The sequence below is a fragment of the Ovis aries genome, chromosome 17, assembly GCF_016772045.2.
Source record: "Ovis aries strain OAR_USU_Benz2616 breed Rambouillet chromosome 17, ARS-UI_Ramb_v3.0, whole genome shotgun sequence".
In the NCBI taxonomy this organism is placed as follows: domain Eukaryota; kingdom Metazoa; phylum Chordata; class Mammalia; order Artiodactyla; family Bovidae; genus Ovis; species Ovis aries.
Genome location: NC_056070.1, coordinates 65,635,948 through 65,653,029, shown reverse-complemented (window position 1 = coordinate 65,653,029; position 17,082 = coordinate 65,635,948). Strand labels below are relative to the sequence as shown.

Below are 17,082 nucleotides of genomic sequence, written 5' to 3'. Positions count from 1 at the left end.
ATAAACAACAGAGTCCTACTGTACAGCACAGGGAACTAGAGTCAACATCTTGTGATGAACCATAATGGAAAAGAACATGAAAAAGAATATATACGTATATGTATAGCTGAGTCGCTTTGCTGTACAGCAGAAATTAACACTGCAAATCAACTACACTTCAACAAAATTAAAAAAAAAAAACGAATGGTCAATTCAGTGGGAGACAATGACAGTGCAGGGTTACCTGGATACACGGTGAAGGTATAAGACCTCTTCCCCAATTCCAATCACCATCTCCATTTCTCCCCTCTCCCCCAGGGGTCACAGAACAATGAGTTGACCCAAGAGTTTGGGAAAAGTCAGGTCTTTATAATCCGCAGCCATGGAGATGGCCCAAGACTCAGCTGAATCTTAGCGCTGAACCGGTGCCCTGGCCCCTCAGTTCCATGCCACTGCTTTTTGGCAAAGCCCCTCTGGTCCTGCTCAGAAAATGTAATCATTTGTACGCAGATTCGTTTCCCATAGTACTGACTCTACTCCAAGACAAAATTATCTCTTGAACTCTGGTAGAATCTTGATACAACTTTTTTTAAAAATTACTTTAGTTCTGTGAACATGTGGAGAAGAAGGAAAAAAAAAAAAAAAAACAAAACACTGAGGCATTTGTTCTTAAAGGGCAATTACTGAACAGCTGTGGGCTGCTCCCACCCTGAGGCTCAATCATCATGACAACTGTCTAGAAATTAGCCAAGTTTACAGAGATGAGCAGAGTCCATGCGAATGCAGATTCAGAGTCAGAAAGTCTGATCCCTAAGGTGCATCATCACAGAGGAACACTCAAAACACCAAACGGCTGACTCTCAGGTGCCTGGGAAGCATGTGAACACTTTCATAGGCATCCCTGAAATTTTTTAAATTTACATTTTTTAAAAATGCTGTTTTACACTGGAGTATAGCTGATTCACAATGCAGTGCTAGTTCAGGTGTACGGCAAAGTGACTCGGTCACACATATACACATATCTATTCTTTTTCAGATTCTTTTCCCCTTTAGGTTACTGTAAATATCAAGTAGAATTCCCTGCACCACACAGTAGGTCCTCGTTAATTATAGAAAGTTTTCAGGATTTTATATGACAAACATACTCTGTAGTTTGAGTAACCCAAAGGGACACATTTATTGGGTACGTTAAGGCAGACGTGACAAAAGACATCTGCCAGTATACCTAAATTCTACTGTGTAAAGAATCAAGAAAAGGGCTGTCTCATTTTTAAGGATATGACTTTAACATATAAACAAATGAACTGAACATAAGACTCATGCTGGCATTAGCAAACGTGTCCCAATAAGATAACTTCAATATTGAGGTTCCCTCGTCTATTTACATTTTGGATCATTTGGAAACTAAAAAAATAAAGTCAAAGGGATGTTAATATGTACAAAGCCTAAACTACAAAGTATAGAGGGTATAAGCTAGCCTGGTACAGAGCACACGGATAATAAATGTTTGTTGAATGAATAAAGTAACACATTTTAAGGATAGCATTTATGAGGTGAAATGAGGTATACCTACACAGTACAAGATTTAAATATCATAGCCCAGTTGGTAAAGAATCTGTCTGCAGTGCAGGAGACTTGGGTTTGATTCCTGGGTTGGGAAGATCCTCTGGAAAAGGAAATGGCAACCCACTCCAGTATTCTCACCTAGAGAATCCCATGGACAGAGGAGCCTGGCGGGCTACAGTCCACGGGGTCGCAAGAGTCGGACACGACTTAGCAAATAAACCACCATACTAACATAATGTTACATGACAAACATACCTCAACAAAAAAAGACTTTGTACACAAAGTTTCATACCTTTCCATGAATTTTTGAAAAATGCTGCCTCGAAGACTTTCACAAATTTCTTCTATGTATGGCTGGAAAGGATGGAAAAGAAATTCCACACTGCATCAGTAAGAACACAGTAAAGTGAAAAACACAAGTGGATGAGACTCAGATGTGGTGCTGCTGCTAATTTGCTTCAGTTGTGTCCGACTGTGCGACCCCACAGACGGCAGCCCACCAGGCTCCCCCATCCCTGGGATTCTCCAGGCAAGAACACTGGAGTGGGTTGCCATTTCCTTCTCCAATGCATGAAAGGGAAAAGTGAAAGTGAAGTCACTCAGTCGTATCCGACTCTTCACAACCCCATGGACTGCAGCCCACGAGGCTCCTCCATCTATGGGATTTTCCAAGCAAGAGTACTGGAGTGGGGTCCCACTGCCTTCTCCACAGATGTGGTGAGGTTCCCAACTATGTGCTCCCATAATCATCAATAACCTCAGATATGCAGATAATACCACATTTATGGCAGAAAGTGAAGAACCAAAGAGCCTCTTGATGAAAGTGAAAGAGGAGAGTGAAAAAGTTGGCTTAAAACTCAGCATTCAGAAAACTAAGATCATGGCATCCAGTCCCATCACTTCATGGCAAATAGATGGGGAAACAATGGAAACACTGACAGACTTTTTTGGGGGGGGAGGGGCTCCAAAATCACTACAGATGGTGATTGCAGCCATGAAATTAGGAGACTCTTGCTCCTTGGAAGAAAAGTTATGACCAACCTAGACAGCATATTAAAAGGCAGAGACATTACTTTGCCAACAAAGGTCCATCTAGTCAAAGCTGTGGTTTTTCCAGTAGTCATGTATGGATATGAGAGCTGGACTATAAAGAAAGATGAGTGCAGAAGAATTGATGCTTTTGAACTGTGGTGTTGGAGAAGACTCTTGAGAGTCCCTTGGACAGCTAGGAGATCCAACTAGTCCATCCTAAAGAAAATGAGTTCTGAATATTCATTGGAAGGACTGATACTGAAGCTGAAACTCCAATACTTTGAACACCTGATGCCAAGAACTGACTCATCTGCAAAGACTCTGATGCTGGGAAAGACTGAATGCAGGAGGAGAAGGAGACAATAGAGGATGAGATGGTTGGAGTGCATCACCAATTCAATGGACAGGAGTTTGAGTAAACTCCGGAAGTTGGTGATGGACAGGGAGGCCTGGCGTGCAACAGTCCATGGGGTCCCAAAGAGTCAGACACAACTGAGTGACTGAACTGAACTGAACTGATCGCACCTTGTACTCACCCTCCTCAGCGCCTGTCCAGTTCGCACCAGTAGATTCATGGGCATGACTACTTGCTTAGTAGTTATCTATACCACTCAATGGCATGTTCCCTGAAGGCAAGGGCAGTTCTGTCCTATGTGCCACTGTGTCTCTACTGTCTGGCACAGCTCATGGCAAGTCACAGACACGCCTTAAATGCCTGGAATTAGCTTCATGGGCATGTGACCCATGCAGTCCCACAGAAGAGCCCAGTCCTTGGTATGGTGCCCTACTGTTGCCATCTTGACATTTCTGAACAAGGACCTCCACGTTTACATTGTGTACTGAGCCCTGTAGATTATGTAGTGGCAGCCTATAAATTACAATTAATTATATAATTGCCATTAATTACAATTATCATAAATGGTCAGCATTAATATTGAGTTTCAAAGACTAAAAGTGAAAGAACCCATGGAGTAAAGCTTTTTTTTAATTAGTTATTTGCAAGGTCTTTGAGCAAGTTCATGGCTAAGCCAAGATTAAGGCAAGGACTCCTGGCTCACACACATGGGGCTCTTCCCCTATGGAGAACAATCTGCTTCAATTTCATGCCACTTTACGCATTACCAAATAAACTGCATAAATTTATTTCCCATGGGGTAGTCTTCAAATCAAGAGTGATAAAAATATCAAATGCCAACACTTCACAACTCAGCCTAGGGGCAATTAGCTAGTTCTGGAAAATATCATGATACCCTACTCTCTCCTTGAATGATAGAAATTTAACATTTTCCGTGTCTTTGTAGATCATCCTAAAAATGTGCAAAAAAGAAGAACCAGACGTCAGGAGATGTCCAAGACAAGTGATCAAACGAGGAAACGTACAGAAGCCACAGTCACCAACATGGGCAGTGAGGCCCCTGCAGCTCGCCTGGGAGCTGCACTTCCTACCACGGGGCTAAGCTAGCCTCTGCCACTTGGCAGGGCTATCAGGGTCCTGGGCAGGGCACTGGGCACAGTCACTAAAACCAAATGAACTTGTTCCCTCCTTAGTAACAGGGGAAGCTGCCCTCTCTCTCTCTCTGGAGCTTTTTGCAACTCTGAAATCCTATGTCTATAATCAAAGATAATAGTCATCTTCGCCAAGTCTACTCGATGCTAAACACCAATGCCACAAGTCTCGAGAGGTTCAAAAGACATCAAGTGTGGAAAGACGTATGAAAGACTAAGTTTGTATGTAACAGATTTTCTATTTGCAGAAACTCTTATATTAACATGTTTTTCATATTTTATAAAACATCCTGTACCAGAAATTCTTAAGACCAGATCTGATATACCACATTCCCACTTTCAACATGAAGGACCACAAAATGTGTCAGGTGAGCAATGCAAAAGCCAAAGTTCAAGAGTGGGGTCATGAGCAAACGATCTCACTGCTCTGATTCTTGGTTTCCTCAATCTGTAAGATGGGAGAGTTACATCTAATCTGCAAGGCCGTTGTGAGGATTTAATAAGATTCAGAACACTGAGACTTCCCTGGTGGCTCAGACAGCCAAGAATCCGCTTGCAATGTGGGAGACCTGGGTTCAATCCCTGGGTTGGAAAGATCCCCTGGAGGAGGGCATGGCAATCCACTCCAGTATTCTTGCCTGGAGAATGCTATGGACAGAGGAGCCTGGCGGTCTATAGTCTATGGGGTTCGAAAAGAGTCGGACTTGGCACATTTCAGGAACCTAAATGTAAGCCAGGAGTCCTCCCAACTCTTGCCACCAAATGAACCTGTGCAATTAATTATTTCTAAAGTCAACTTTGCAAACAAACAAACAAAAAAAGCATTTTGTATTTATTTTCAGAGCATTTTTTTAACTACCTTGTTCTCCTTGACAAGAAATTTCACTTCAGGCACCACACTTCCCAATGTTTAAATACATGGTAAACCTACAGCCATCAAAATAGTATGGCACTGACATAAAAACAGACCTTATGGATCAATGGGACAGAACAGAGTTCAGAGATAAATCCACACACCTACGGTCACCTGATCTTTGACAAGGGGATCAAGCATTCAATGGGGAAAGGACAGTCACTTCAATAAATGGAGGATGAGACTGGACCCTTACCTTACACCATATATAAAAACCAACTCAAGATGAATTAAAGACTTCAATATAAGACCTGAAACCATACAACTAGAAGAAAACACGGGAAAAAGCTTCTTGACACTGGTTCAGGTGATGATTTTTTGGATACGACATCAAAAGCTCTGGCAACAAAAGCAAAAACAGACAAGTGGGATTGCATCAGACGAAAAAGCTTCTGCAGAGCAAAGGAAACAATTAACAGAGTGAATAGGCAACCTGTAGAATGAAAGAAGTTATTTGTAAACCATATGATATGAGGTTAATATTCAAAACATATGAGGAACTCACCTCGACAGGAAAAGCCCAAATAACCCAATTCAAAAGTGGGCTGAAGACCTGAATAGACATTTTTCAAAAGAGATAATAAATGGCCAACAGGCATATGAAAAGGTGCTCGGCATCACTAATTATCAAGGAAACGCAAATCAAAACCACAGAGAGAGATCATCTCACACCTGTCAGGATGACTGTTATCAGAAAGCCAAGAGGTACGTGTTGGTGAGGATGCAGAGAAAAGGGAATCCTTGTGCACTGTTGGTGGGAATGCAAACTGGGACAGCCATTACTGAAAACGGTATGAAGATTCCTTCCGGTATATATCCAAAGGAAATTAAATCAGCATCTTGAAGAGATACCTACATGCCCATGTTCACTGTGCCATTACTACACAATGGTAAAGATATGGAGATAACCCAAGGGTCCATCAATGGATGAATGGATAAAGAAAATGGGGGATGGAGATATACATGTATATATACATATATATGTGTCCACACACACACACACACACATACAAATGGTATACGCTGTTCTGTTCTTTAAAAAGAAGGAAACCCTGACATTTATGACACCACAGGGGAATCTGGAGAACATTATGCCAAGTGAGACAAGCCAGACACAGAAAGACAATTACAAGCTGATCTCTCCTGTATGTGGAATCTAAAAAAAGTCTAACTTATAAAAGCACAGTAGAAAGTTGGTTGCCAAGGGTTAGGAAGTAGGGAAAATGGGGGAGATGTTGCTTAAAGGGTACAAAGTTTCAGTTCTGCAGGATAAATAAGTCTTGGCCAGCTAATGTCCAGTATGGGGACTATAGTTAATAGTACTGTATTGTACACTTGAAATTTGCTAAGAAAGTTGATCTTAAGTGTTCTCACCACCCATGCGTACAAATATAACTACATGAGGTGATGAGTATGCTGCTTAGTTAGATTACAACAATCATTTCACAATGAATACACATATCAAAACATCACACTGTACACTTTCAACTACACACAATTTTTAGTTGTCAATTATAACTCATTGAAAGCCAGGAGGGAAAATTCCAACTCAAAGAATATCAAGTAACTTTAATGTTAGTTAAATGTTATAGAGATCAATGTTCCTCTATAAGCAGGGTATCCAAACATACAACTTCTATTTTATACTTTGACCACCATGTTCTAATGGTACTTATTACAGAATTACACTAAAATGCTTTCTTATTTAAACCGACATAATAATGACTATTTCCTTCACCACTGAAATAAAAATACCAGCTATTCTATATCTGTTTTATTAGAACATTGCTCAATTATTTTCTTATGAACAAATCAGTAAAGTGCTTTTAAAAGATATACTGGAGACATGGCTTCTAAATCAACGTTTCTTGAAGCCATAAAGATAATTTTGTTGGTCTTTGTATCTCTCATCTGGAACTATCTTTTTAAATGTTATTTATGCTACAGGTAAAGTTAACATGAGAGTTGTAAAATCTATGTATGTAATTTAGCAATATTAAATGTAACTGACTACACAACTATCTCTGAACCATGTCAAAGTCAGAAAACTGAAATTCTGACACGAAAATGTCACAGAGGCAACAAAAAGCAGATACTCAAATTGCACTTTCTGACTGAGGTGTTTGAGAAGGTTGACATTTATGGAGTGCTGTGATAGACAGGCCTGGTACAAAGCAGCTCATATGCACGGGGTCCTCAAAACCCCATTTACGGGACAGTCTGCTGGCATTTCTACTCCACAGAGGGAAAAACAGAAGTGCGGAGAGCTATGGTACTACCTTGCCCAGGGTCTTGAAACTCAGGTCACTGAATTTCAGAGCCCAAGCTTATAACCAACTAGACTATACTAAAAGGTCTGACATTTTAAGAGATGTCCATCTAATCATTTTGGCAGAAAGGGAGCAGCTGGTTTGGTTACCATGCCCAAATGTTCTCAGAGTCAAACCAGTATCCTTTCTATAGAATAATCAGATTCATTTTGTATGAATCTGTATAAATAAGCCCAACCATAAGGCACTAAGGCAAAAATCAACTTACTTCTCTTCAAATAACTGAATAATCCAAGAAAAGGATAAACTAGTTATTTTCATTTATGAAAACCATTATGTTAATAAATGGCATTCTTTCCTATTTCCTATTTCTTGTAACTCACAGAAACATAAAAAGTACATGATCCGCTTGGAGATTTGACCATACCCTTGCAAGCTGCCATCTCTATGGAAATCCCACGGGATAATGGAAAAGGCTTTCAGGAAGAAACCCACTGCATCCAAAGAGCAGCCAAGACATGTGCCCATCAGTTGTGGATTGAGTTTTCTGAGCCTTATAATTTAAATCTATGATTGTGTTGTGTTCAAGATAAGAGGAGCTGAGGCGAAATCCAATTTCTCAGTCATGACTCCAAGGCCATTCATTCCTTCTTGATTGCTGAAAATGAATCTGCTTTATCTGGGGAAGGATCGCCATGGGGACCAACACCTGTACCACTAGAAAGTAAATCTTGCCCAGTCCCTGCTCATCACCGGTGTCTGGGATGTCCAACAGGAAAAGGTTTTCCCTCCAACGTCTTGTCTTGATTGATTTATAGGAAAAAAAAAAAACACTAAATGAATGCTCTAGCAGCCTTTCTCAGGACAGCCTTTATGATGCTGGCATAAGAGCACGTTTCAGTGAAAAGACAGGTGATATTAAACTTTGGTTTTTCCAGATAAACCTCTAGGTAAGAAACAGTCTCGAAATTCTGCCAGGACTTTCACCCAAGCAAAGAATGCCCCCAAAGACAACCATTAAGTGGATGAGAAACATTTATTTGGAGAGCATTTTACCTTACCTGAAAAAGAGTTGATGTCACTTGTTTCTTTGATAGATGACTTTGTACGTGTTCTACGGCTTGCTTTGAGAATGGCTTAAAAAAACACACACACAATGTTTTCTTTTTCTTTTTCCCCCACAAATACAAAACAGAGCAAACCTCTGTGTATTTTACAGTATCACAACATATAATTTAACACAACAGTTACTAAGCAGTAACCTATGGTGATCATATCAACATGCATTCTTAAAAAAAAATCTGCTGTATGTTTGTGGGCAACCCAACAGATAATTGTTCCTCAGAGCTTCCAGAGTTCTTAGAAACTATGTCAAGAAGGGTGATACACGTGGGGGCATCTAACTGAATATCTATGCCCACAAGGGATCAAGGCTACTTTGACTTAAAAAGGGTGTAAGGAATCGTATTATCACCGTATTAATATTAAATGCATCATCTCGCAGTTGGCTGATACTGGGGTCCTAAAAATGTAAAATTTCTATTTCATGAGGGAACACGAATGCACAAAGATATACCTAAGAATTAAATGCCAGGATCACAAAGCTAAACCACTGTGTTGAAAAGACTCTAGGTTAAGGAAAGGCTTGCTGTAACCACTGCAAAGAGCAATTTGTTCTAAAAGAATGAAACACACTGACAAAAATTAGAAACCCTGAACTCCCCATAAACTTCAAATTATGTCTGAAGTAATGCACAAGAAGAGCTTAAAAAAGCATGCTGCTGCTGCTAAGTCGCTTCAGTCGTGTCTGACTCTGTGCGACCCCATAGACGGCAGCCCACCAGGCTCCCCCGTCCCTGGGATTCTCCAGGCAAGAACACTGGAGTGGGTTGCCATGTCCTTCTCCAATGCATGAAAGTGAAAAGCGAAAAGCGAAAGTGAAGTCGCTCAGTCGTGTCTGACTCTTAGCGACCCAACGGACTAAAGCCTACAAGGCTCCTCTGCCCATGGGATTTTCCAGGCAAGAAACCCTCTAAACTGTTGCCGTACAGGAAAGCTACGTCTACAGAGGCTTTCTCAGTGAACACATGGCATTTTCCAAGGTCCAATCATCCCAGCAAGGCAGCGAGGCACAGAGCCTTATGGTAAGCTCTAGCCCAGAAGTTCAGTAAGCACTGTGGACAACACAATGAACATAGAAGCACGAAAGTGCATCACTGTGACCAGCGCTGTCCAGTCAGACGCGCTGCGATGATGGAAATGCTGTGAATCTGGGCTGATGCAGGAGCCACCAGCCACATGTGGGTACTGCACATTTCAAATGTGGCTCAGGAGGACGTCAGGAGTTAAAATGTTACTTCCATTTGATTGCAATTAATATAAACATACTTCCGTGGTGGCTCAGTGGTAAAGGACCCGCCTGCCAATGCCAGGAGATGCGGGTTTGATCCCTGGGTTGGGAAGATCCCTTGGAGAAGGGGATGGCAACCCACTCCAGTATTCTCGCCTGGGAAATCCATAGACAGAGGAGCCTGGTGGATCACAGTCCAGGGGTCGCAAAGAGTTGGACACGACTTAAGAGACTAAGCAACAACCAATGTAAACACAATTAAATACTCGCACGTGGCTAGCGGCTCTGCACTGCACACAGCAGTCCAGGGCTCTCAGGGCGCTTCTCTGGAAAACAGTGTTCATGTAGAGAGATTACAGTGCACGTTTTCACTACTAATTATTCCACTCACTCCTGGCGAAAGAATTTCCTAGGAACCTCGTTTATCCTAATGACTGAATGAGATTGTTTCTCTGATTTACAAGCAAAAAAAAAAAAAAAGATTTCAACCATCATTCAACTATTAGTGAACTATACTAACATAATAATTACAATCAACCTTATTAATTCAAAGGAAGCATTTAAGATATTTATCGATAAATATTTGATTAGCCTAATTGTTAAAGGGGAGCTAAATGAAAACCAATAAAGCTTAATTTCCTTAGAGAGTCGCGAATTGAGCTTGGCCTTTTCTTGCATGGATCTGCATTAGCCATTTTATCAACGTCTGTACTGAAAGCATCCACTTTGGGAACCTTATTAAAAGTATATGGAGCAGCAGATATTGGATCAGTATCACCAGGAAACAAATGACAAAACTCGAGAAACACAGGTTCCATGCTGGATGAACACCTTTAAATCTCTCCTCCTATTTTAATTTTACTCTAAAAGCATGTGGAGCCTGTCTCATTCACTCACACTGAGTTAATGAAATAAGAAGAGCACTCACATGCGAACAGGACAGCAGCTCCTTCATGATGTAAGTGTCATAGATTTGTCGACTTCTGCAAAGGCGATCCTCCTCATTCTCAAGCTTCTCATATTCTTTTATCTAGACAGTTATAAATTATGATTGTTAGGTGCTGTCTTCCTAGAAACTTACTTTATTAAAAGATATTACTCGTCTTGGCAGAAACCACTTCCACATGAGATCAAGCAAATTACTTGAATTGGCCAGTGCACAGGAAACAACTACTTCTAATGTTGAAATAATGACGCTGGAATAATTTAAATTCAACTTGGGACATAGGAATGGATTTTTTCCTATGATGAACCTCGTTGCTTAAATTTAGAAACACAATATTAGGAAACAAACACTGCCATGGTTACAATTATCTTATGATATAGCAGCGATGGACCATTCATTCTTGCCAATTCTCCTTTCCAAAGCACAAATAATTTGAACTTGGCAGTAATCCATTTCTATGAGTTATGATGGGGATCATTTTCACTTGACTACAGTGTTAAAAAACTCAGGAGGAAAAAATAATAATGAACTGTCAGGATTACTGCAGAGATTTTTGAAAGTCAACTAAATCTTTTGGAAAGACATTCATCATAGATAAAAGCACTGGTTTTTCACACTGGAACTGTCTCTGCACTCTAAAAGTATTAACAGAAAGGTTCCTTCAAACAGTAACCTGACAGGTGTTAAGATACACTAAATAATAAAATGGGCTTAGCAAATACGCTTTGTGAGGACATGGTCTCTATTACTTTAACCTCAAAAGTTCTCAGACCAGAAAAGTGTTTTTACTCCTTTACAGAAATACGTTAAATCTAAAAGACAAGAAGAGAATGAAAACAAATGAAATATGGAGTTGGTACGAAGACTGCAGTGAAGATTTTTAATATAATGACTAATAAGTACATAGGACTCATTTCTGAAAAAACAGAAAATTTTCCTACCAAGTAGCCAGTTGTTATACTTTCATAATATCTGAGTGCTTCTTATCCTGCTATGATTACAGAGTAGGGCTGACCACTCCTAGAGGTGAGAATATAAACTGAATAGAAATAAAAGCTACCTTTTTACTGTATAGTCTCAGCTTGACAGGGCTTCCCTGATAGCTCAGTTGGTAAAGAATCCACCTGCAATGCAGGAGACCCCTGTTCGATTCCTGGGTTGGGAAGATCCTCTGGAGAAGGGATAGGCTACCCACTCCAGTATTCTTGGGCTTCCCTTGTAGCTCGGCTGGTAAAGAATCCGCCTGCAATGCCGGACACCTGGGTTCAATCTCTGGGTTGGGAAGATCCCCTGGAGAAGGGAAAGGTTACCCACTCCAGTATTCTGGCCTGGAGAATTCCAAGGACTATATAGTCCATTGGGTCGCAAAGAGTCGGACATGACTGAACAACTTTCATTCACTTTGACAAGTTTTGAAATCAAAACCAGTCAATCCTGTGAGAATTTCCGATAATGAAAGGGCATAGTCGGCAGGGAGACGAGCATGTACAGAGATGAAGCATATATAGTATGTGTATGCAGGCTAACTGCTTCGCACACTGAGAAATTTCTGGGATCATCTTAATTGTCCTTAAATATCAATGAGACGGCTGAGATTCACAAGTCTATAACTGCCTGGGCTTAGAATTCAGTCTTCTTGGGGCAGACACTGAAATCAAACATAAAGGAAGGAGGCCTAGGAGAGGCTGATACTCCATCTAACAGGAAAACACTTAAAAAAATTTTTTTAAAGTATTTTAAAAATGTATTGAAATATAGTTGATTTATAATGTCCTGTTAGTTTCAGATATACAACAGTGACTCAGTTTATATATGTGTGTATATACATATACACACAAACACATATGCATTCTTCGTATATTCTCTTCCATAATAAATTATTACAACATATTGAGTGGAGTTCCCTGTGCCATACAGCAGGTCCTTGTTGGTTACCTATTTTATATGCAGTAATGTGTATACTTTAATCCCAAACTCATAACTGATCCCTCTCCCTTCCCCTTTGGTAGCCACAGTTTGTTTGTTACGTCTGTGAGCCTACTTCTGCTTTGAAAATAAGTTCATTTGAATCATTCGCTTTTAGACTCCACATATAAGTGACGTCATGTATTTGTCTTTCTCGGCCTGGCTTGCTTCCCTTTAGTGTGACCATCTCCTAGGCCCATCCATGTTGCTGCAAGTGGCATTATTTTCTTCTTATGACTGAGTAATATTTCGTTGTATATACAGACCACATCTTTATCCATTCATCTGTTGATAGACATCTAGGTTGCTTCCATGTCTTAGCTATTATAAACAGTGCTGCTGTGAACATAGGGGTATATGGATCTTTTCAAATTATGTTTTTCTCCAGAAGGAAAACACTTTTTTAATGAAGAAGCAATCCAGCAATGTTGGCATAACCAAAGGACCTGGGCTTAACCAGCCTAAGTTAATTCAGGAGAACATGTCTACAAGGTTCAAACACCATCCCAGACGCAAATATGGCAGCTGCAAGGAAACAGAAGCTAGAAGCCGAAATCTGAAGGAGAGCCAGAAAATAAACAAAGCACTCTGGCTTGGCTGATTTCTTTTGTTGTATTGTTTGGTTTTAGTAAGGTCCAAAAATTAATGTCAGAATGCTAGGATGGACTCTCAGTGAACCAAAGGCAAATGTTTCTGCCTAAACATACAAATAGGCTCTAGGAAGACTAAGTCTTCATGGAATTATTACCCTCAAACACAAAGGTAAGGAAACCTAAGTCTATGTTCTGGGGCCTGTAAAGCAAGCTGACACCTGATTCAACGGGAGTTTCCTATGAACTGTGATAGACTTACTACACAGAAAATCCTGATTTCTTGTACAAACCATGCCCGCCACAGTGCTGGCTCTAGTGGGTGCCTTGTGCCTCAGAAACTCCGACTTGAACAGCAGCAAAGGTTAATTCTTAGTAGGCAAAGCAAGAGCTTAAAGCATCTGGGGCTGTAATTCAAAATTCACTTTCTATTATCAGTCAGACCACTAATTAAAAAACATGCCGTCAACCATCAATTAGCTCTAGACAGGATGTTCTGACCGTAATATACACAGAGAAAACGTCACCCCTAATTCTGGCAGGCAGGTTGTCCAGGGAATGGAGTAGGCAGAGGCCCAGGTTCAAGATGAAAGTCGCCCTTAGAGCAGAACAGAAGCATCACCACCAGTGATGAACATTCACTGACCGTGTGGTCCCCCCTTTCTGCTTTGGTGGTTACAAAGCTCACAGCTCAGCACGTAGCCTAAACACGTAGAACCCTAAGAGCAAGACCCTTTGGCCCACAGCTGTCACGGGCCCCCTCTCTTTGTCTCCCATCTGCCCCACTGCCATTCCAGCCTAGCAAAGTCACAGCCGCCTCTGCCTTGCCCAGTCAAGGGCCTCTCTTTCTGTCCTCAGCTTCTAACACCCCAGCAGCGTTCGGCTCAGTGGTGCACTCCTGGCTCGTCTGAGCTCTGGAATCTCCTCTAACCTCTGGGACCTGCTCTGACCTCTGGGATCTGTACTCCCCGGGAGCTTGCCACCCTGAGCTCTGGAATCTCCTCTGACCTCTGGGATCTCCTCTGAACTTTCTCTGGGATCTGTACTCCCCAGGAGCTTGCCACCCTGAGCTCTGGAATCTCCTCTGACCTCTGGGACCTCCTCTGACCTCTGGGATCTGTACTCCCCGGGAGCTTGCCACTCTGAGCTCTGGAATCTCCTCTGACCTCTGGGACCTCCTCTGAACTCTCTCTGGGATCTGTACTCCCCGGGAGCTTGCCACTCTGAGCTCTGGAATCTCCTCTGACCTCTGGGACCTCCTCTGAACTCTCTCTGGGATCTGTACTCCCCAGGAGCTTGCCAACCTGAGCTCTGGAATCTCCTCTGACCTCTGGGATCTCCTCTGACCTCTCTCTGGGATCTGTACTCCCCAGGAGCTTGCCACCCTGAGCTCTGGAATCTCTTCTGACCTCTGGGATCTCCTCTGACCTCTGGGATCTGTACTCCCCGGGAGCTTGCCACTCTGAGCTCTGGAATCTCCTCTGACCTCTGGGACCTCCTCTGACCTCTGGGGTCTGCACTCCACAGGAGCTTGCCACCCTGACCTCTGGAATCTCCTCTGACCTCTGGGACCTCCTCTGACCTCTGGGGTCTGCACTCCCAGGAGCTTGCCACCCTGAGCTCTGGAATCTCCTCTGACCTCTGGGACCTCCTCTGACCTCTGGGGTCTGCACTCCCCAGGAGCTTGCCACCCTGAGCTCTGGAATCTCCTCTGACCTCTGGGACTTCCTCTGCCCTCTGGGGTCTGCACTCCCCGGGAGCTTGCCACCCTGAGCTCTGGAATCTCCTCTGACCTCTGGGGTCTGCACTCCCCGGGAGCTTGCCACCCTGCCTCCTCCTCTCCAGTCTCCCTTGGTGATTCTTCCTCTGCTGTCAGGCTTCTAAACACTGCAGCACCTCTGAGCACGGTGCTAAGACACCCCTTTTTAATCCACTATATTCTCCTTGGATAAAGCTATTCGGTTGCACAGTTTCAAACACCAGTTCTATTCCAATGACTAAGTCTGGGTTTTCAGGACTCACTTCTCTCTCAGAGCTCCAGAGTCTGGATACTGAGCCACCTATTGGATATTTCCACATCCTCTCTACTCCAGCCAATCATGCCCTTCCCCTAGTCTTCTTAATCACAAAAATGAGTAAAACCATCCTCCCAGCTGCTTCTAGAGAAGGAAATGGCAACCCACTCCAGTATTCTTGCCTGGAGAATCCCATGGACAGAGGAGCCTGGCAGGCTACAGTCCATGGTGTCGCAAGAGTCGGACACGACTTAGTGACTAAACCACCACCACCACCACCACCCAGCTGCCTAAGCCACAATAGCAGTCATCATCATCGATTTTGCTCTTTTGCTTACTCTGTCCGCATCATCCCCTACATTCAATTCGTTAGCCAAACCCATTGGTCTGATATTCAAAATGCATCACAAGCCAGGCCCTGATTCAAGTAATAGGCAACTAATCTTAACGGAACAATTCTGGGCATCTATAAAACCCAGCTACCCTGGGCCACTGGAGACTAACCAAGAGCACACAGATTACGGGGAAAGGGCACCAAACAGAAGCCGGAAAGGTAGAGAGGCTACTCCCAAAAATGAAGAGCCAGAGGAGAGCTCCAAAATTCTGCACATAAAATCTCCAAATCTCTGCTGGACCCCACAATGATGTGTGAGCACGACAGACCCAAATTAGTCCAGCACAGGTTAAAAGAACTGAACAAGGTTAAATTGCTACCCACTGCATGAGAAGACAGAGCATCACGTCTGAGTAAGCCAAATTAACTCTTGAGACTATATATATCTCTCTCAATACCCTACAGAAAAGCAGTTTTGAGCACCTACAATACCAATGTACAAGAACAATCTAAAACTATTCTATATTTGAAGAAACAGGGAAATGTGGGTCATGCCCAAGAGAACAGATGATCAGTGAGGACCTATCCAAGGTAATTCAGAGATCGGAATTACCAGAAAAGGATTTTAAAACAGCCATTATAACTATACTAAAAGAGGCACAGAAAATATGCATATAATGAACAACCAATTAGGAAATAGCAGCAGACAGACAATAACTATGAAATAAGCCATGTTGGAAATCCTATCTGAAAAAAAATTCAATGAATGGACATAACAACAGACGAGAGATACTGAAAGAGTCAGTGAGTTTGAAGACAGCTCCGTAGAAATTCTCTAATCTGAAGAATAGAAAGGAAAAAAATATATTTAGGGACAAATTGAATCAGGCATCAGTGATATCTAGGACAATGTCCAAAGATCAAGCTTACATATGACTGGAGTCTCCATATGACTGGAGAGGACAAGAAGAGATTAAGGTAGAAATAACATTTTATAATGGTGAATTTTACCCGACATGGTGAAAAATATAAATTGACAGATTCAAAAAACTAAGTGAATGCCCTAAGGATAAACACAACATCTGAAATTACTCCACTAAAATGCACTTCCTCAGGCTTCGACCCAGCAATCTAAGGCAGTCACCAAATCACAATATATCACAGTAAGCTTTGAGTCTGTTTCGAGTCATTATTTCCTAATATCTTTCCTATTTATTTATCACTTGTTTACTGTCTGTTTCAATAAAAATAGGAGCTCACAGAGAGCAAACAGTTTGTCTGTCTCGCTCATCCCAACAATACTTCTGAGCATCAGTGTTTGACAAATACTGGCTGAATGAGTAACGAAAACCCTCTAACTTTACCTCTGATGTTATACTTCCTATTTTCCATGATTTATGATTAAATCTAGGGGTAATATAAATATTGTTATAAGCTTCCTCTAGCCTAACTGGAACAAGGTCAACTACATGCCAGGTGCTGCTCTTGTGCCGAACACACACGGGACAACCCTGAGTACAGACACTACTATCACCCTGATTTTTCGCTGAGGAAGCCCAGGGAGGGCAAAGCAAGACCGACTGCCCGGCTTCAAGCAGGGACCAGGACCATAAACT

General features: G+C 42.0%; 1 protein-coding gene across 10 annotated transcripts in view; it reads right to left on the bottom strand.

Moving 5' to 3' along the window:
* Positions 1-17,082, bottom strand: part of GRK3 (G protein-coupled receptor kinase 3) — a 116,529-nt gene that overhangs the window by 43,486 nt on the left and 55,961 nt on the right. For 6 of the 10 annotated variants that reach the window (XR_006056723.2, XM_060400833.1, XM_042234748.2 and 3 more), the window contains 3 exons: positions 10,545-10,646; positions 8,328-8,402; positions 1,838-1,899 (listed from right to left, as the gene is read on the bottom strand). Coding sequence is in view for 9 of the 10 variants with exons in the window: in XM_060400833.1 (XP_060256816.1) it covers positions 1,838-1,899; positions 8,328-8,402; positions 10,545-10,646 (239 nt within the window). In the remaining variant the exon portion in view is untranslated. The remainder of the gene's footprint in view (positions 1-1,837; positions 1,900-8,327; positions 8,403-10,544; positions 10,647-17,082) is intronic. The other 4 variants (XM_042234746.2, XM_060400834.1, XM_042234747.2 and 1 more) reach the window with 2 other exon arrangements.